The sequence below is a fragment of the Carassius carassius genome, chromosome 9 (assembly GCF_963082965.1).
Source record: "Carassius carassius chromosome 9, fCarCar2.1, whole genome shotgun sequence".
NCBI lineage: Eukaryota > Metazoa > Chordata > Actinopteri > Cypriniformes > Cyprinidae > Carassius > Carassius carassius.
In genome coordinates, this window is record NC_081763.1 from 17435723 (window position 1) to 17457621 (window position 21899).

Consider the following 21899-nt stretch of genomic DNA (forward strand, 5'->3'; position numbering starts at 1 on the left):
GAGTAATACATTTACTCAAACAGTACACTGACTGAACTGCTGTGAAGAGAGAAATGAAGATGAACACGTTCAAGAAGATCCGGTTACATCGAGTGATTCATCCGCGAACCGGATATCACTAAACTGCAGTGTTTTGAACACGCTTACAACAGACACGGAAAAGAAGACAATGCTGAATAAAGTCGTAGCTTTTTGCTATTTTTGGACCAAAATGTATTTTCGATGCTTCAAAAATTTCTAACTGACCCTCTGATGTCACATGGACTACTTTGATGATGTTGTTCTTACCTTTCTGGACATGGACAGTATACCGTACACACAGCTTCAATGGAGGGACTGAGAGCTCTCGGACTAAATCTAAAATATCTTAAACTGTGTTCTGAAGATGAACGGAGGTCTCACGGGTTTGGAACGATGAGTCATTAATGACATAATTTACATTTTTCGGTGAACTAACCCTTTAATAACCACACATGAAAGCAAACTAGACCTTTATAGGTGATTGAAGCAAAAGCATATTACATATTGGATGCAAACTGAATTTATTTGAAAAAATACAGTAACAGAAAAAGTAAAGACATCTACTTTGAAAACCCTTCGAATAAAACAAACCAATCATGTGTGCAGCAGCAGCCCCCTCACCACAATAAAGACAAATGTGAAAGATAAAGCCAACTCCATCAGGCACTTAGACAGAAGAGATGTGGAGTGCATGAAGGGAACAAAACGAAACAAGGAGGGTTCATGAGCTGATAGCTATTCTAGCCATTAAAACAACACCAGGAATAAGTTAAAACCGATACATTCTACATGTTCAGTGAACATTCAATATTTCACAAACACATGTACATATAGGTCACATTGTTGTTCCAAATATATCATATAGATAACACACACAGAGCAGAGTAACGATCACATCAAGACTTTTCTAGTGGTCTCTAGAGGTACTAGGTCCGGGCCGTCCTGAAGCCCCTTTGTGCATGCATAAGTTCAGCTCATGGTTTTAAATCATCTATATCTGGTGATAACACACTGTCCTTGTACTTCCCTACATGGACAATAATTTCAAATCAATTTAGTGTCTTTTAAAAAAAACAACCGTTTAAAATTGATGCAAAATGAATGAATGTCTGTCCTCTTGCTAGTAAGAAAGAAAATTATGACATCTGTTCTCTTGCGTTACACAAACAAGCAGCTCATGAACATCAATGAACATTTACATTAAAATGATTATGTGCAGAAGTCTGATCCTTCTCAACGGCCTGATTTCATAGCACCATTCCCGCTATATGAAATTTGAAATGTTAATACACATGAAAGTTGTAGGAAAATAACATTTTAGGAGACAAAAGGGAAACAGCAAGACTTTTTGGTAAAACAAGATAAAAAAAAGTTTAAAGATTGAATCAGTAACTATTGCAAGGACATATTTGCTTATGACGCTTGTGCTCAGGTTTAAGGACGATCTCTAGTGCTAAAATTGTACCATATGAATATGCAAGCAAGTATGTAAGGTCATTTAGAAAGACTGCATACATGTAATAGGTGGTTTTCTGTTTAGAAAGGTTGTTACTGTAGAATAACACCCATCTATTTAGTCTACACACAAACACTTGAGATGAGGTTAAACATGAAACCAGCTTCAGATCGGTTAGACGATCACAGGTGCCCAGTCCCTCTGAGTGCGTCCATACTGTACACAGAGAAACAGGACAGAGGGATAAGACAGTGTGATGATGGAACGAAAGGAAAATTAAAAAAAATAATTTAATATGAATTCAAGGGCCATTCAAAAACCTTCTCTACCTGGATGTCAGTGAGCTCCTTATGGAATCTCTTAGCAAGGTCCGGACCATTCTTCATTGTGGGAATTTGGTAAGTCTAGATGATTTAAACAAATAAAAAGAGCAGTGTTTTCAATAAATTTACAAATGCTTATTGCAAGATGCTATCAGATGACATTTGCATTAGAGAAGCAAAGTGTGCATTTCCTGGTTACCTGTCCTCTGTAGAGCAGACTGCCAACTGGACACACCACACATGCAGTGCCCGAACCGAACACCTCCAGAATCCGTCCGTCATCTAAAGCGTCTATCAGCTCCTTCATTAAAACTCTGCGCTCTGTCACTTTGAAGTCCCCCTGAAGAAGACACACAACTCTTACAGTACTATGGCAGAACTGTAAAACAGGCATGGCAACAGACATCTTGGTACTTGATGTGTAACACATTATTGCACAATTACCGTTTTCATTTACCATAGCCTCACATGGTATTAAAAAGAATGCTATGTCCTTAATGTGTCACTGTCATGTCATTTATTTGAATATTAACATACAAATATGGTTCTGCAGTCTAGCAAACCTTAGATAGATATTAATGTTTTAGAGAACACATGAAGTTAAGAGTTGAGAAACTTCCCCTTTTCCATTATTATTTCTCACCCATTCTCTGGCAAGGTCTAGAAGTGACTGTCTGGTGACTCCTGGAAGAATGACGCCATCAAGTGGAGGGGTGACCAACTCTTTCTCTACAAAGACACACGCTTATGTCAGTAAATACAGTGGGTATAGAAAATAAATCGCCCCCATTTAAAATAATCAAATTTTGTTGCCTTACAGCCTGATATGAAGATGGACAGAGTTTTTGTTTTATCCAGCTGCATTTACTCGCTGCAATTTATAACATCCAAGTGAAAGATATAACATGTCAAAAAAAAATAAAAATAAAAAATAAAAACCTGAATCACTGAGTTGGAAAAAGATCACCCACTAGTAATGTTCGTAATGGGTCTGCAGTTAAAAGACCTCCTCTTATCACCATCAAATGCTCTCTAAAGCACTTCAGTGAGCAAGCCTTTTTAATAGATCTTGCCCAGGTATCCTGGAAGGACATTGACCTGATACCATATGTGGAAGATGCCTGGTTCTTTTTTAAGGATGCTTTTATTTCTATCCTGAAAAAGCATGCTCCTTTTAAAAAGTTCAGAACTAAAAACAGATATAGTCCTTGGTTTACTCCAGAATTGTCTGCCCACAGCAGGCACAAAAACATTCTATGGCGGACTGCACTTGCCTCAATTAATCCTCATGATATGCAGCTTTTTAAGGAAACCAGAAACCGATACACACGGGCAGTGAGGGAAGCTAAGGTTAGCTTCTATAAACATAAATTTGCTTCTTGCAGTAATTATTCTAAAAAGTTTTGGGACACAGTCAAATTAATGGAGAACAAGAACACCTCCACCCAACTGCCCACGGCTTTAAAGCTAGGAGACATCATCACCACCAACAAGTCCACTATAACAGAGGGATTCAATAAGCACTTCACTATGGCCCAACTATACAGCAGTAACAGCACCTATGTTATCACCTGGTTCTAACCACCGACAATTCTCTTTTGCTGAAATACAAACTGAAGAGGTCTTGAGAGCTACAAAACCTCGACCCAAACAAATCAGCTGGACTTGACAATTTGGACCCCTTCTTTTTTTTGAGTCACATCATTTCCTCTCTGATATGCAATCTGGCTTCAGAGGTGGGTGCACCTCAGCAGCACTAAAGGTCCTAAACGATGTTATAACAGCTCTTGACCAAAAACAACATTGTGCTGCTGTTTTTATGGACTTTGCCAAAGCTTTTGATTCTGTCAATCACAGTATTCTTATTGGAAAACTTAAGGCCCTGGGTTTCTCAAACACGTGCCTTTCTTGGCTTTCTAATTATTTCAATGATAGATTTCAGTGTGTTAAATCTGAGGGGTCTGCTATCTGAGCCTCTGGCTGTATCTATGGGGGTGCCCCAGGGCTCGATTCTTAGCCCGATGGTATTCTCGGTTTATATTAATGATGTCACTCGTGCTGCGGGCAACTCTCTTATTCATCTCTACGCAGACGACAGCGTTCTGTACACTTCAGGCTCAACACTGGAAAATGTTTTAGAAAAACTCCAAAAGAGTTTTGAAGACATTCAATTAGCCTTCTGTGATCTTCAATTGTCTTTAAACTCTAGTAAAACAAAATGCATGATTTATAATCGGACAAATTCTGTATCTTCATGTCCAATAAACATCACCACCCTGAATGGGTCTAAGCTGGAATATGTGGAGAAATACAAATACCTAGGGGTCTGGCTAGACCCCTCGCTTTCCTTTTAAACCCACATAAACCATCTCCAGTCAAAGATCAAGTCCAGGATTGGGGTTCCATTTCTAAATAAAGCTTCATTTACACTTCCTGCAAAACAGGCCCTTGTGAAAATGACCATCATCCCAATGCTTGACTTTAGTGATGTTGTCTACAGAACTGCTTCTAATTCTTTACTCAAGAAATTGGACGTTTTTAACCACAGTGCTATTAGCTTTATTACTAAAGCCCCATACAACACCCACCACTGCACTCTTTACTCAGTAGTTGGATGGCCTTCGTTACACAACCAGCGCCTAAATCACTGGTATCAGTTAATTTACAAGTCCATATTAGGCAAAACACCATCTTACCTAAGTACTCTAATAACCATATCAGTGCCTGCATTTAACCTGCGTTAGAGTAAATATATCTCTCTAGACCCTGCAAAAGCCCGCACCTCTTTTGGCCGCTCTTCTTTTAAATTTTCTGCTGCAAATGATTGGAACACTTTACAAAAGTCTCTCAAATTAGAATCTACTGTTTCGATCACTACTTTTAAAGTTTTACTCTCAAATTTACTGACAGACCACTGTACATGTTGATTCTCTTTGTGAACAAAGCCTTAAGTATTTTTTGCACATATTCAACTGAATGGCTGTCATTGCATTTATTTGCACATTATTAATTTACCCATGTTGGACTATACTATTATCCTACTGCTATTTTTCTTGCACTGCCATTTTTATATTTTTAAACTATTAAGTTTTTACATTTTTATTTTTATGCATTGTCCAGTACTTTTAACTGAATCTGAATGTCTTCTATATTTATGAATGTGTATTTGAATGTCAGTATGTTATGTGTAACTTCATGTTGCCTTGTACCCTGCGTCTTATCTTGGCCAGGTCGCGGTTGCAAATGAGAACCTGTTCTCAACCGATTAACATGGTTAAATAAAGGTAAACGTAAAAACAAAAAAACACTTGTATCAGTATTTTGCTTAACCATAGTAATGCTGTTATTTGGATGATAAGCTGTATTGATTTCCGTCAGACATATATTTTGGTGTTGAGGCCAAATAATTTAAGTGTACAGTCGTGGCCAAAAGTTTTGAGAATTAAATAAATATTAGTTTTCAAAAAGTTTGCTGCTAAACTGCTTTTAGATCTTTGTTTCAGTTGTTTCTGTGATGTACTGAAATATAATTACAAGCACTTCATACATTTCAAAGGCTTTTATCGACCCTTCTTGGCCCTTCTTTTTCAGGACATCTGCAATTCGACTGGGCATGCTCTCAATCAACTTCTGGGCCAAATCCTGACTGATAGCAACCCATTCTTTCATAATCACTTCTTGGAGTTTGTCAGAATTAGTGGGTTTTTGTTTGTCCACCCGCCTCTTGAGGATTGACCACAAGTTCTCAATGGGATTAAGATCTGGGGAGTTTCCAGGCCATGGACCCAAAATTTCAACATTCTGGTCCCCGAGCCACTTAGTTATCACTTTTGCTCCATCGTGCTGGAAAATGCATTGTTCTTCACCAAACTGTTGTTGGATTGTTGGAAGAAGTTGCTGTTGGAGGGTGTTTTGGTACCATTCTTTATTCATGGCTGTGTTTTGGGGCAGAATTGTGAGTGAGCCCACTCCCTTGGATGAGAAGCAACCCCACACATGAATGGTGTCAGGATGCTTTACTGTTGGCATGACACAGGACTGATGGTAGCGCTCACCTTTTCTTCTCCGGACAAGCCTTTTTCCAGATGCCCCAAACAATCGGAAAGGGGCTTCATCGGAGAATATGACTTTGCCCCAGTCCTCAGCAGTCCATTCACTATATTTTCTGCAGAAGATCAATCTGTCCCTGATGTTTTTTTTGGAGAGCAGTGGCTTCTTTGCTGCCCTTCTTGACACCAGGCCATCTTCCAAAAGTCTTCGCCTCACTGTACGTGCAGATGCGCTCACACCTTCCTGCTGCCATTCCTGAGCAAGCTCTGCACTGGTGGCACTCCGATCCCGCAGCTGAATCCTCTTTAGGAGATGATCCTGGCGCTTGCTGGACTTTCTTGGACGCCCTGAAGCCTTCTTTACAAGAATTGAACCTCTTTCCTTGAAGTTCTTGATGATCCTATAAATTGTTGATTTAGGTGCAATCTTAGTAGCCACAATATCCTTGCCTGTGAAGCCATTTTTATGCAACGCAATGATGGCTGCACGCGTTTCTTTGCAGGTCACCATGGTTAACAATGGAAGAACAATGATTTCAAGCATCACCCTCCTTTTAACATGTCAAGTCTGCCATTCTAACCCAATCAGCCTGACATAATGATCTCCAGCCTTGTGCTCGTCAACATTCTCACCTGAGTTAACAAGACGATTACTGAAATGATCTCAGCAGGTCCTTTAATGACAGCAATAAAATGCAGTGGAAAGGTTTTTTTGGGATTAAGTTAATTTTCATGGCAAAGGAGGACTATGCAATTCATCTGATCACTCTTCATAACATTCTGGAGTATATGCAAATTGCTATTATAAAAACTTAAGCAGCAACTTTTCCAATTTCCAATATTTATGTAATTCTCAAAACTTTTGGCCACGACTGTAGTCTCATACAAGCCACATTTGTGCAGAATTTGTGATATTGTTGTCACATGCACACAATGACCACTCTTCAGTTGCTGTTGGCCTCTTGGTCGCCTCTCTGACCAGTTTCCTCCTGCTCTTTCATTCAGTTTGGAGTGACGTCCTGATCCATGGAGGGTCTGTGTTATAACAAATATTTTCCACTTCTTAATAATAGACTTCACTGTGCTTCTAGGCAATAATAAAGCCTTTGAAAAAATTTTTGTATACCCGTCTCCTTACTTGTGCCTGTCCACAACTTTATTCTGGAGATCTTTTGACAAGGTCTTGCCACCCATTGTTTGCTTCAGCTGCAGTAACAAGGACTGAAAAGCTCCAGGAAAACTCTTTTCATGTTGAGCTGATCACAATGAACACAGCTTTGTGTGCCATTATGCAAGTGTGCCATATCTACACCTGACTGAGTCATTCTTAGGAGTGGGGTTATCCTTTTTCTAACTCAGTGATTCTGTATTTATTTTTTTGACATTTTGATGTTATATCTTTCACTTGGATGGTATAAGTTGCAGTGAGTTAATACAGCAGGATGAAACAAAAACTGTGTCTGTCTTAATTTCTGGCTGCAAAGCAACAAAATGTGATTATTTTAAGAGTGGGGAGGTGATTCTTTTCTATATCTAATGAACAATAAGATGCATTAAAATGCATTTTATCACCAGCAGAGGGAGACAGTCATTATTCATGGATTATTCATTTTTCATTTTCCATAACTTTTTTATTCCTTCATGATTATCAAATAAGGATTTTTTAAAATCACTTAATAGAGGCTACACACACACACACACAAAAAAAATAAAAATATTAAATACTTTACAGAATTGTTCATGTTTGAAATTTGCATAGCTTAAAATGTTGTTCAAGACATTTTTAGGCCTGCAAATCACGATTCTCTCATATTGTCAATTGTTTCATGACTGCAGAAAAAATACGCTGAGAGGTATTTTTACACACAAAAATAGCATGCTGCTGTTTTATTCCTAAAAAATAACATAACCCTTGTAAAAAATACTGTCTACAGAAACAAGAACCACAACATCTATTTGTGTAAACAAAGGCACTTAAAGGATCCCTACATTCGGGTTCTTTTTATATTAGTTCCAAATTTACTACATTAACATAACGAGCAAGTACATCATGAATCCATCTTTCAAACTGTGTTTTTATCTTATCCTGAATCACGTCAGTATGCCTATGATAAGGGTTTATATTCAGACTATTTTAGATCTATTGGGACGACAACCACTGCGGAGAAGCCAAGTGCCTGAGTGATCGTCATATCCATGAAAAGAGAGAAGTAGCTCTGGCTACAATGTTTTTTCCACAAGGCACATGCAGTTTTGTTTACTATCCGCTACAGTGCCAACAGTTACAAAGTGTACCTTTAAAGAAGCACATTTTTGGTCCTACCACACAGTTTTTCACCTAAAACACACAGAAGCAGAAGCTTTTAGTTCAAAGTTTCTAGAAGCTACTCCCCCTCTCACCTCCGTTCTCTGTGGTCCAGTAGATGAAGAGATTCATGGTTCCGACCTCCGTGATCTCCTCATTCTCTCCGTACAGCCAGAGGACCTGCTGGCAGCCCTGCCTGGCCGCCTCGCTCTGAACAGCAATCGTCGGCCCATAGTTACTAAGAAACATACAGCCACAATCACAGAGTTGCATTCAGGTGATAAAACACTGGCATGGAAAACCTGGATTATTACACTGAAACCAAACATTTTAAAGGAAGAGATTTATAATGAACAGCGAAAGCACTTCAATTCATAATATAAACAGATATCAGATAATCTGAACCCTCAGGACAGCAGCACAAGCTTTGCTGAAGTGAGCTTTAAATGCATAATGTGAGAGTAAGATAAGGACTGATAAGAGAGTAGGAAGAGATACGGCACATAAACAGAAACCAGAGCTGCATAAGTGTAAAGGGTTTAGTAGATCGCAAAGACTTTACCATGATCACAAGTTGCAACATGACCAGCCTACTGCAGCCTGTGCAAAGTACTGAATTTCTCTGAATAACCAGAATGTGAAAAGCTGCTCATAAGACTCCAAAGTGGCACAATAATGGTAAGAAAAAATGGCATTCAAAGGTCAATAGTGTGACAAACAAATAAAGCAGAAGTTTAAATGCTCTTCTGACATTCATGATCTCACCATTAAAATGCATCACTATCCTGCAACAGGATACCAATGAAATGCTCAAAAAACACTTGCAATACTACAGAACGATTAATGGTATACCCTTATGAAAACTATATAACAGACAAAATGGTTCTAAAGAATTAGAGTTTATGTTTCTGTTTTAATTTTTTGGGGTAAACCAGACAAAGTTTGGATCTCTGGGCAAGTTGGATTGAACTGCAGTGCTAATAGATGAATGCTCATGAATGCACAGAAGACCAACTGCCAAAGTCAGGATTTTTACATTTCAGTTAGTTTTTCCCACCAAACCCTGTTGTATAACCCCATAACACTTGGAATATGTAGCATGTGTCACATGTGACCAATCGGTGACACATTTGCAACTAAAAAAACAAAACAAAAAAACACTGTTTTATTTACTGTGGTTGCTATTCACTGCCATTGTATGAACAAGCACAAAAAAGAGAAAAAAAAAAAAAAAAAAAACAGTAAAAAAAAAAATTTATAATAATAATTTAAATTTGAGATTCAAGGGGACTTTATTTGCCAACAGTAAAAAATATTTTCATTATAATTATTATTGTAGAACACTTAAAATGTGTGCAATAGAATGTGACCAAGCTTTTGTGAAAACTCACCCTCCCATCTTGTATTCTCCAACACCGCCCCTCCAGGCCCGGACATATCGAGGATCTGCCAGCAACGACACTGGACTAAAGCCTCCAGTGGCAAAATAAGGTCCAACGGGCCCAATGATGACAAAGAGCAAAGAATGACCCGCTCGAGACACACCTAGAGAAGGCTGCAAAAACAAGACGGGTCACCAATAAAGATAAAAAGATCAAAATCATTCAACAAATGATATTTTAATATCTAGAGTCTCTTACTTCAGTTCCTATAAAGGTTGGTCTGATGTACAGGCTGGCGTCTGTGGAGTAAGGAACCCATTCTTGGTCGACCTCAATCAGCTTATTGATACACTTTATCAGTTCGTCCTTCTCAAACAACTAAGAGAGATGAAAGAGAGAGAGAATATGCTGATGGAGATGGGAGAGGATACTGCACACAGATTGTCTAAGTGGAAATGTGATAATATCCCAGAGCATCAGTCAATAAGCTGAAGTAATGCCCATAGGAATAAGATAAAGACTAACAGGCAGGCAGCTCCTCTCCGTGCTCCGGTACATGCGCTCCATATTCAGCATCGGCCTGAAAAGACGGATACGGTTATCTACTCCCCGGAATGCCTTCATGCCCTCAAATAGCTGAGAATAAAACAGAATATCAGACAAAAATTATTTAATAAAAGAAATGCATAAACTTTGGAAATTAGTCTTAAACATTATCAGCAAGATCTATAGTTCCCTTCCGTTTAAAATGGATCTTATTAAATAAACCTATATTAAGACAAGGTCAAATAACTGCAGAACATTCATGAAAATACTAGCTGTGCCAATAAGATTACTCAGCCTTAACAAGCTTATTATTATATTTTAAAATAGCTGTTTCTATTTGAACACAGTTGTGGCCAAAAGTTTTGAGAATTACATAAATATTGGAAATTGGAAAAGTTGCTGCTTAAGTTTTTATAATAGCAATTTGCATATACTCCAGAATGTTATGAAGAGTGATCAGATGAATTGCATAGTCCTTCTTTGCCATGAAAATTAACTTAATCCCAAAAAACCTTTCCACTGCATTTCATTGCTGTCATTAAAGGACCTGCTGAGATCATTTCAGTAATCGTCTTGTTAACTCAGGTGAGAATGTTGACGAGCACAAGGCTGGAGATCATTATGTCAGGCTGATTGGGTTAGAATGGCAGACTTGACATGTTAAAAGGAGGGTGATGCTTGAAATCATTGTTCTTCCATTGTTAACCATGGTGACCTGCAAAGAAACGCGTGCAGTAGGGCTGGGATAAACGATTCTTTTTTTAAACGATTAATCTAGCTATTATTTTTTCGATGCATCGATTAATCTAACGATTAATTTTATCGGACCGATTCGATTTCGATTATCTCCCCATTAATTGACTACTAACAATTTATACATGTTGATTTACATATCTGAATGAAAAAAAACATGGAATTCCTTAACATTGCAATATATGTTTATTGCTCTTAAAATTACGAAATAAAAGACTGACTAAGAATGCATTACTTTGCACTTGTATAGAGATAGCATTCAATAAAACCTTGAAGCCTTGAAAACACATAGCTTACTGAAACAAGCTTACTGAACACATAGGGCCTAGCTTACTGAAAAACAGTTCTTCTTTCAGATGAAAATAACAACAACTTGATGTCTAGCATTCAATAAAAAAGTTCACCCAAAATACTTGTTTAGAGCAATTGAAAGAATACAGTAAAAAATGTAAACTTGAGGGCTTTAAGCTAATACAGAGAGTGCTTTTCCAAAAAATAAAAAATAAAAATTAACAGTGGGAGCCAGCAGCCTGTCATGTAGAAAAAAAAAATCTCTGAATGCTCCACGTGAAACTTTGGCGTTCCGCCCTTTTTCTATCGTGTCTAATGATTTTGGTTAATATGCACGAGGGAGAGAGAGAGAGAGAGAGAGAGAGAGAGAGAGAGCAAGACAGCGCTCGTGTAGTTTGAAGACTGTGAGTGCGCGAGCGCGCGTGAAACTTTGGTGTTTCGCCCTTTTTCTATCGTGTTTAATGATTTTGATTAATATGCACAAGGGAGAGAGAGAGCAAGAAGCGCTTGTGTTGTTTGAAGACTGTGAGTGCGCGCGCACAGCCGGGGCTCGCTCTCGTACGCGCCCTGTCAGGCGCAGCACAGTCATTCTATTCTACATCACTCACCGATCAAATAAGGCTTTGACAGCCGCCAAAAAAAAAGATCAATGCAGAAAAACCCCTGGATTGGTTATATAACGTTGGACAGAATGTTGATCCGGCCATCGCGTATATTCAGCATAAACATTTTGCAAACGTTTTTTAGAAAAATAAAAACAGGTCGACGAATCGATTCGCATAATTTGCGTCTACGTATTTTTTGCGTCGACGTCATTGATGACCTCGACGTGTTGTCCCAGCCCTAGCGTGCAGCCATCATTGCGTTGCATAAAAATGGCTTCACAGGCAAGGATATTGTGGCTACTAAGATTGCACCTAAATCAACAATTTATAGTATCATCAAGAACTTCAAGAAAAGAGATTCAATTCTTGTAAAGAAGGCTTCAGGGCGTCCAAGAAAGTCCAGCAAGCGCCAGGATCATCTCCTAAAGAGGATTCAGCTGCGGGATCGGAGTGCCACCAGTGCAGAGCTTGCTCAGGAATGGCAGCAGGAAGGTGTGAGCGCATCTGCACGTACAGTGAGGCGAAGACTTTTGGAAGATGGCCTGGTGTCAAGAAGGGCAGCAAAGAAGCCACTTCTCTCCAAAAAAAACATCAGGGACAGATTGATCTTCTGCAGAAAGTATAGTGAATGGACTGCTGAGGACTGGGGCAAAGTCATATTCTCAGATGAAGCCCCTTTCCCATTGTTTGGGGCATCTGGAAAAAGGCTTGTCCGGAGAAGAAAAGGTGAGCGCTACCATCAGTCCTGTGTCATGCCAACAGTAAAGCATCCTGACACCATTCATGTGTGGGGTTGCTTCTCATCCAAGGGAGTGGGCTCACTCACAATTCTGCCCAAAAACACAGCCATGAATAAAGAATGGTACCAAAACACCCTCCAACAGCAACTTCTTCCAACAATCCAACAACAGTTTGGTGAAGAACAATGCATTTTCCACCAGGATGGAGCACCGTGCCATAAGGCAAAAGTGATAACTAAGTGGCTCGGGGACCAGAATGTTCAAATTTTGGGTCCATGGCCTGGAAACTCCCCAGATCTTAATCCCATTGGGAACTTGTGGTCAATCCTCAAGAGGCGGGTGGACAAACAAAAACCCACTAATTCTGACAAACTCCAAGAAGTGATTATGAAAGAATGGGTTGCTATCAGTCAGGATTTGGTCCAGAAGTTGATTGAGAGCATGCCCAGTCGAATTGCAGAGGTCCTGAAAAAGAAGGGCCAACACTGCAAATACTGACTCTTTGCATAAATGTCATGTAATTGTCGATAAACGCCTTTGAAACGTATGAAGTGCTTGTAATTATATTTCAGTACATCACAGAAACAACTGAAACAAAGATCTAAAAGCAGTTTAGCAGCAAACTTTTTAAAAACTAATATTTATGTAATTCTCAAAACTTTTGGCCACGACTTTACATTTTAAAATGTATTCCTGTGATGGAAAACTGATTTTTATGACTCAGTGTCACATGATCCTTCAGACATCATTCTAATATACTGATTTGGGGCTCAAATTGTTGAAAATAGTTGTGCTGCTTAATATTTTTGTGGAAACTTTTTTATTGTTGTTGTTCAGGATTCCTAAAAAATGTAGTAAATATAGAAAAGAACAGCATCTATCTGAAATATTTTTTTTAGTTGACCAATGTTTTACATTCTTCATTAATTTATTTCAACAAAAATAAAATGACTGATCCCAGCAATATTGCATAAAAAAAATCACTGTAAAGCTTCATAATTAACTACATATTCATCAAGATTAATATAATTTAAAATTAACATTATACAAATGTATAAGATTAAGAATTCTAAACAACATATACATACATACATAAAATATTAATAATTTTATACAGTATTTTAAGAAATTATTAATTGCAATCACAATATCAAGGAGATGTATATAGTATATAGTGCAGACACTTCATTTCTAGATTTCCACAGTTTGCTGGGGCGCAGCATCTGACAGAATTCAGATTAAAAAAAATAAAAAAGCATACTTGGGAAATAAAGTCAACTTAAATGAGAAAAAAAGATGCTAGGAACCATGAGGCTCACCTCTATGGAGTAATGCAGGGCTGAGGAAGCAGGGTGAAGGGACAGATTCTGGAAGGGCTTGATCTGAGGTGCCTCCCATCCTCCTGCTGCAGACCAGCTGACTGTCAGCATGTGGTCTGAAAACTGCTTGCCGAACACGAGGGTCGAGGGGTCTGGCTTTGGCTTCAGTACAGGGTTCCTCTCTATGGTAAGATCTGCAGCCTGACACAAACAAACCGGGAGAGAAAGACAGAAAAAGAGGAAGGGAAAATGGACAGACAGAGAGGGGCGGGGAGTAAAGCGGGCACGTGGAGAGGAGTTTATTCATTATCACTGATTGCACATGCATTTGAAAAATTAATCTGGATTCATCGTGCCAGTCAACCTCTTATTGAAACTGAATTGAATTGAATTAAAATTGCGGTGAGAGGGGAAGGGGGTGTTGGAAAAAAGAAAGCATGCAAGAAGGCAAAAGCACAAGGAAAAGAGATGTCAGATCCCAAAAAGTGACACCGTGGCCTACTTAACACTTCAGAAAATGCAACTTCACAGGTCTGGAAGACCTGCATTGCCCCAAAACTGTAACCGTAAACTCTGAGCCAACTGAAACAAACACACATAATCACAAGACCTGAAGGCCCAGGCTGACCTGTGGTGGCATGGAAAAAAAGCGGTGCATAAACCTGGCACAACAGGTTTGTTTCAATACCTTAAAGGAAGAGCTGACGAACCGCAACGACCCACATGACCGGGAGAGAGGCTGAAGAAAGCGTCCATTCAGTGCCTTAAAACACAGAAACAGGGGGTGACTTCAACCTTTTCCTTTCATAACCCAATCAGACACAGAACACGTTCTTCTTGACAGCTGTTGTTTAGCCCTCGTGAGATGTGAAGGTTGAGTATGTACAAGCCATACATACCTGCATTTGTGCACAAGGAGACAGCTGCCTCTCACAGTAGCAGTGCTTTTAACAGCTATAAAACTCTGAGTGAATATGTAAAGCATGAAAGGAAATGTGTGTTTGCCTCTTTTACTCTAAGACACAGTAGTCCTACTCTTATTACGGTTTCGTTTTCGTGCTTTATTAGACATTTGTTTACAAAATAAATAATATAACAGGGCTACAGGATAGCTCTGTCAGGAGACCTTGCCAAAACTCTGGCATAATTTGGGAGGCAAAAATATCTTATGGCAAGATGTTTAACCATTAGTTCCTGAAAACCTAACTAGCATATAATTTTGCTACTAGTATTATTTTAATTATTATTAAGTAGTGACTAGTATCATTTTCAACTTCACTATAATAATTATTCATTCAGTTATCTCTTGGCTACTAACCACTGCCAAAGTCGCTGGTAGAAAACTTAAATCTGAAAAGAGTTCAAAGACAAAAGCTGCAACAATTCACTTCCAAGTAGCATTCCAGAATTACCAGTAACTATCATTTTAGTAGTTCTTACGTATTTTTAGTATTAGGACACTACTATGAAACTGATGTTTTTATCTCATAATTTACAATGGCTTTTCACTAACATATGTAATGACTAATCAACATTTTATAGTACAAACATTGCATGACAAGTTACAAGTGAAACAAAAATATGTATCAGCAACAACTGGATTATGCAGAAGTGAGTTAATATCACAGATCTCTACTGATTATATTTGCAAACAGTAACCAGCTAGTGACTCATTAACATTGAATACTATTACTGGAAAGAATACTAGTATCTTGCTGCAAGTGAAAGTTAAACCCAACTAGTCATTATAGTAGTATTATTAATAATGATTAATCATATATTTTTGTAAGTTTTTTTGGTCTGGAAACATTAAAAAATATATATTTAGTATATTTTTATGAATTGTTGTTACAACGGCCTGCCATAGGCTCGTGCGTTTGTACGGAAATACGTGGAATGCTGCTCTCGTTTACGACGCAAGCGTTAATCCGAGTTACTGATTATTAACAGGCAGATTTGCGTATGAACAGCAATTCAGAGTCACAATCAACACATGACCCTCTGATGTTTTATCCATATATAAAATCCAACCCTTAGAAATATGCATCCTGCTCGTGTGATCATTGAAATTTGCGAGTTGTCGATTTGCAACGACGATGATATGCAGGTTAAAGCTGCTTAATTCCGTTCTGTTAAATAAACTCCATCTACGTCGAGAGAATTAAGACAGAGCCGTTAATTATTGACAGAAGAATTTGGAGATGTGGCAGGGGGGATAAGCCAAATGATCTTTGAACTCACCGTCCTGACCGCTGCCATCGCTGCTGTGCTGTGCTGAGATGAGATGAGATGAGATGAATGGTAAACTAGTCCGAGTGGGAGCAACAGCCTGGGACTCGATGAGCTCCGCGTTCCGGATTGAACCCTTTAAGAAAATAGAAGCAATGTGCTCAGGGTTTGAATCGATTAAAGTTTCTTCAATTTTCATGTAAGCCCATTCGCATAATTTTCAACACAGGCCAGAGTGATATTTGCATCAGAAGGTTCGTTTGGAATATCTTAAATGTTATTATGTCAGGTATATAGCCTTAAAAGTTTAAATGCTGGAAACTACACAGGCTTTCTAAAATTGGTAAGATATTTTCTCAACACTCATATGATATGGTTTAATTAAAAGTCGGTTTACATATCATAATATTTATCGTCTTTATATGAATTTTAAAGGTCATTAATGTTACAAACAAAACTATTCCCATCCATCAAAGGGTTAAAAATAAACCCGAAGGGTAGGCGTGACGGAGATCTCGCATCTGATTGGATAAAAGAGTAGGGGTCAAATCTACGCAATCAGCGGGGTTAAACGGGTTAAACAAGGTTATGAGGAAATACTCCATTCATTGGCCAGTTTATGAGGCGTTGGTCCGATCCTGTTAAATGATTGGCTTTTGGACATTTGAAGAAATATGTTTTATGTCAATACCTTGAGCTGATGAAAATAAAAATAGCCTGTCACCGGTGTTGGTCGCTATTGTAAACAAGCCTGTGTAGCTTTAGATTGCACAGAAACCTAGTTTACCATTTGCATATTTAATGGATTTAGTATATTTTTTCTTTGAATTAAATTTTCTGACTCGAATCTAAATTTTCATCAGTCTTTATTATTGGATAATATAAGCTCTCCAGTAATTATTATTTACTGTCTTTTAACTTGCATATACCATAAAAAAAGCAGCACATTTCCAGCCGTCTAATACAGTTAAGGACTTTTAATGGCAACAACATTTAGATATCAAAAGATTCACAACAGTATCAACACTGCACGTTTTGGCTTATATTATTATCTCAGAATAAACCCCATAGATTGCTTTTTAAAGAAGTTCTGACATACTTTTCTAAATAGCTAATATTAAATAATCAGACAACAATGTAAATTAAGCTTTTTAATTAATAGAAATCATTTTAGAAATACAATGTATGAAGCATATCACAACCTGTCAAGAATCATTAAAGATTTGAAAAATCATCACGTCACAGTTCAGATTGGATCATTGTCCAACAAACTGTCCAGGGAATGTTTACATGTAAACATCAGTAAGTCTTTGCACTTTCATTTTCATTTCCCTTTCATATAATATTGAAATAATATTTGCATTAAAAAAATGAAAAACTCAGCATTTAGATTAATTAATTAAGACTTAAGCTATATTGCTATTAGATATACAAACAACTGGCTTAAATTTAAATTGAACAATTATTGCACCATTTACCTGATCATGAAGCAGCATGAATGTATGAAATGGCAAGAAAAATATATTTTTTTAATGGCTTAGAATTTAAGTAAACTTGTGTGATTGTTTAACATTAAGCTTAAACTTGTTCAAATAAAAGTTGTGCAGATCAGTTTGCACAATGATTTGAAATGGTGCAATGATTTAGAAAAATCTGCAAAGTCATTTCATGGACCTTTCCATCACGGTCTTGTTATGGTATTTGGCTTTTGAAGCCGTAGTTCAGTTCGGCTCCTCCACTTAGAAACAAATCTATCCCAGTACAGAAAGTGGCATCAGCTGCCAAGAAGAGGGCAGCTAATCCACTCTCAGTCTCCGTTCCCATTCGACCAATCAGCTGTTGAGTAGAAGTATGTTACTGTAACATATTCAGCAGAACACTATTCTTCAATTGCTCATTTAGCCTCATGAACACTTACCTGAGCGTTTTCTCCTCCCTTAACAGTGGCAGCAGCATCTTCTGTGTTGCCTGCAAGCTCCTCCCACAGAGGCGTCATTATATTGCTTGGAGAGATGCTATAATGAGTTTGAATGTTAGTAAACAGCATGTTCACAGACAGAAATTCAATTGGATTAAAAAAAATAGATAAGATATAAAAAAAAGTAGTAAGGGAGAGCTTTAGATGTCAGGGGGACTGGCACTCACCAGTTCACTCTCACTTGATAGCGACTCTCGTCCACAGCCATTGCTTTAGTCATGGCAGTGATGGCCCCCTTGTGGATATATGTAAGCATTACTGTTACTTCCAACTTGTGAGATGAACAAGTAAAGCACTCAAGACAAGCAAAGAAACTCACCTTAGTTGCCACATAGGGAGCCGCGTCTTTCTGACCTATTGAGGCGACAAGGCTGGACAAATTGATGATGTTTCCTTGTGTTTTACGCAGATACGGCAGTGCATACTGACCCAAGGTAATGAAAAGAGGATAAAAAAGAAAAAAAATCTGTCATTCTGCATGAGTAAATAGACCAAAGTTTTTTTTTACATAACTTCCTTACCTTTGAAGCAAGGAAGTAACTGATGAGGTTCAGATTAAGCAGGTCTCTAAACTCCTCTGCAGTGGTTTCATCTGTGGTCTTGTGAGGGGGGTCTGATGGAGGATTTCAATAAAAATCACTTTCTTTATTAATTTATTAGACAGTTTATTTAGAAAGAAAATTATTTCTATTTAAAAAAAACCAAATAAATAATATGAATTTTCTCCAAATAAATCTAAAAGTCTGTGGTTAAAATAAAATAAATCAAATAAAAAGTTCAAAGTACAAAAAAATTTTTTTTGACTTACGCCACCCAGCATTGTTCACCAAACAGTCTAATTGTCCAAATCTCTCAATTGTCACATTGATTAATCGCTTCAAGATAAGATATGACAATTAAAATGAATGAAACAATACATTTAGAATTATGACAAATTTTTTTTGAAAGTCCTTATGTATAATAAAAATAAAATTAAAAAAACATTGTAATTCTAATTATTTTTTTTAAGCCTAACCCACAAAACAGCACAAAAAAGGTTTTTACATTATTATATTTTTAAATAATACAGATCTCAAGTTTTATATGGAGACCTTTTCAAAAATAAAAAAAAACCTTAAAAGTTCAATTGTTAATTACTTATTAGTTAAGTATTACTATTATTGTATCCGTTTCCTCTCAATTATGTATTTGCTCTCATGTAAACACAAGTTTAAGAAGAAAAGGGAAAGATAAAAGTGTTATTATGAACGCCTGAGGATACCTTGATGTCATCCTCTTTTGTCACGTCACATGACACAAACGAGCACGATCCCGGTCCTTCCTTATTCAGCACAGACTCAAGAGACTGACCAGCTGACAATTGTGCTGACGATTACAAAAAAAAGGAAAAGAAAAGGAAACGTTATTGCATTTACTGGTGAAAGAAACGTAAAAGGCTATTTAAATCATATCACATACTCTCTTGTGCGCAGAACACAACTTTGGCTCCGTTTTGCACTGCAAAGCAAACACGAATTTAATTTTACTTACTCTCCATTTTCTTTAAATATTATTATATAATATAATATTAAATATAAAGATAAATATTAAAAACCCTTACCAAACACTTTAACGATGCCCCTTCCGATGCCTCTAGTGCCCCCAGTAACGATGACAACTTTGTTGACATAACGCTGAGCACAAGCCATGCTACTACTGCTGTAACGTTACGTTATACGCTCAATTATGTGTAAGTTACTTATGCAGCAAATGAAGATAATGTCAGATTTCTGCACGGGACTAACAAGTCTGCTCGAGTAAGCGGTTCCTAATGTACTGAAGTCATCTGATAGAGTAGTAAGTTACCGATGTCGTGAGTGTGTGTCAACTAGAGATGATCTCTTCCTGGACGAATCGTTATTTTGAAGCTATTCAGTCAACTTGAGGAACCAGTTCGCCAAGTCCGATTGAATCGTCTGTAATATGATCCAATTCCGGGTTTCCCAATTCTTTGGTCCATATGACACTGAAGCTTCAAAGCAAGCAGCGCAATTTCTCAGGAAGCTCTGTGCCGGAGCGCGTGTTGTTTTCAGAGAATCACGTGATCAGCGAAAAACGAAACCTCACTTTTGGCCAATCACGTGCGCGTGTCGCAATGTTCGAACCCCCAGATCTTAGTTTACGAGTAAGTTTTCATTCAGACTTATTCAATTACATTTTTTAAATACCCAGTCATACAAGTATCATGAAGAATAAAAATTATTAAAGAAAAAATTAAATATTTGGAAATATCCAATTCAAATATGTGTGCATTATTCTTCTATTACATCATATTGATATTCAAAGTACCGCCGCTCCCTATGGAACACCAGCTAGGGAAAATCTGAAATACTAATAAATAATACATTTAAAACTGTGACATATTTGTTTTGAAAGTCTCTATGTATCATATAGGCTAATGAAAAGTACCAGGCTAAATCATAATTAAAATTATACATTTTTTAAATAAATAATTATTATTATTCACAAAATAGCACAAAAATAGCTACATTAGTATTTATAATGCTGATGTCAATTTTAATATGGAAACCTTTTCAAATATGGAACAAACTGAACCATTAAACTGCTAAAGCTATTTAAATCTATGTATTTTTTATACTGTTGCTAATTATTATCTCCTCCTTGAACGGCAACCTTATCGTGGTGGAGGGTTTGAGTACCCGAATGATCCTAAGAGCTATGTTGTCCAGGGCTATATGCCCCCGGTAGGGTTTTCAACTCCCACCTCTGGCAGAGCTTCGACCAAATTCTGAGGGAGACTGGAGACATTGAGTCCGAGTGGACCATGTTCTCCACTGTCAATGCAGCCACTCTGATCTGTGGCCGTAAGGTCTCTGGTGCCTGTCAAGGAGGCAATCCCCAAATCCGGTGGTGGACACCAGAAGTAAGGGATGCCGTCAAGCTAAAGAAGGAGTCCTACCGGGCTTGGCTGGCTTGTGGGACTCCTGAGGCAGCTGATGGGTATCAGCTCGGGTGGTTGTGGAGGCAAAAACTCGGGTCTGGGAGGAGTTTGGTAAGGCCATGGAGAAAGACTCGAAGAGATTCTGGCAAACTGTATGGTGCCTCACGAGGCAAAAGCAGTGCCCTGCCAACACTGTTGACCTCAACTGGGACGGTGGAAGGAATACTTTGAAGATCTCCTCAACCGCACCGACATGTCATCCATTGAGGAAGCAGAAGCCGAGGGCTGTCTTGACTGACACACCTCTGCAGCAATGCATGGTGGTCGGGGACAGTGCCTCTGGAATGGCAGACTGAGGTGGTGGTCCCTATTTTTAAGAAGGGGGACCGGAGGGTGTGTTCCAACTACAGGGGGATCACACTCCTTAGCCTTCCTGGGAAAGTCTATGCCAGGGTACTGGAGAGGAGAATTCGGCCGATAGTCAAACCATGGATTCAGGAAGAACATTGTGGGTTTTCGTCCCAGTCGTGGAACACTGGACCAGCTTTATACCCTCGCCGGTGTGCTGGAGGGTTCATGGGAGTTTGCCCAACCAATCCACATGTGTTTTGTGGATTTGGAGAAGGCATTCGACCATGTCCCTTGCGGCCTCCTATGGGGGTGCTCCGGGAGTACCCATCCAAGTGCACACACACAGTAGTGAGAAGTGAACACACACCCGGAGCAGTGGGCAGCTATAGATCCAGCGCCCAGTAATCAACTGGGGGCTCAGTGCCCTGCTCAAGGGTTTTGAGGGTGGAAGAGAGCGCTGTTCATTCACCCCCCCCCCCCCATACAACTCCTGCCAGCACCGAGACTCGAACCTGTGACCTTCGGGTTACAGGTCCAACTCTCTACAGGTCCACAGCTGCCCCTGCCCCCACATCTGTCCCTGTATGCCCGGAGCAGGAGCTTGGTTCGC

At 38.5% G+C, this 21899-nt stretch overlaps 2 protein-coding genes across 2 annotated transcripts; both read right to left on the reverse strand.

Annotated features, from left to right (window-relative positions):
* Positions 1-525: 525 nt before the first annotated feature.
* Positions 526-16234, reverse strand: bcat2 (branched chain amino-acid transaminase 2, mitochondrial). Its single transcript, XM_059558062.1, has 11 exons — positions 16032-16234; positions 14479-14553; positions 13791-13991; positions 10062-10172; positions 9795-9914; positions 9546-9709; positions 8250-8392; positions 2444-2529; positions 2000-2140; positions 1807-1881; positions 526-1693 (listed from the first exon to the last, which is right to left on the reverse strand). Exons 1-11 carry the CDS (start codon positions 16047-16049, stop codon positions 1652-1654), a joined length of 1176 nt encoding a protein of 391 aa, XP_059414045.1. The 5' UTR covers positions 16050-16234; the 3' UTR covers positions 526-1651.
* Positions 16235-17157: 923 nt separating this feature from the next.
* LOC132149112 (17-beta-hydroxysteroid dehydrogenase 14-like) lies at positions 17158-20078 on the reverse strand. The gene is made up of 9 exons (XM_059558055.1): positions 19598-20078; positions 19456-19494; positions 19259-19362; positions 18806-18872; positions 18519-18610; positions 18317-18421; positions 18165-18232; positions 17938-18034; positions 17158-17855 (listed from the first exon to the last, which is right to left on the reverse strand). The coding sequence occupies exons 1-9, from the start codon at positions 19683-19685 to the stop codon at positions 17712-17714; spliced, it is 804 nt and encodes a 267-aa protein (XP_059414038.1). The 5' UTR covers positions 19686-20078; the 3' UTR covers positions 17158-17711.
* Between the last annotated feature and the right edge of the window lie 1821 nt (positions 20079-21899).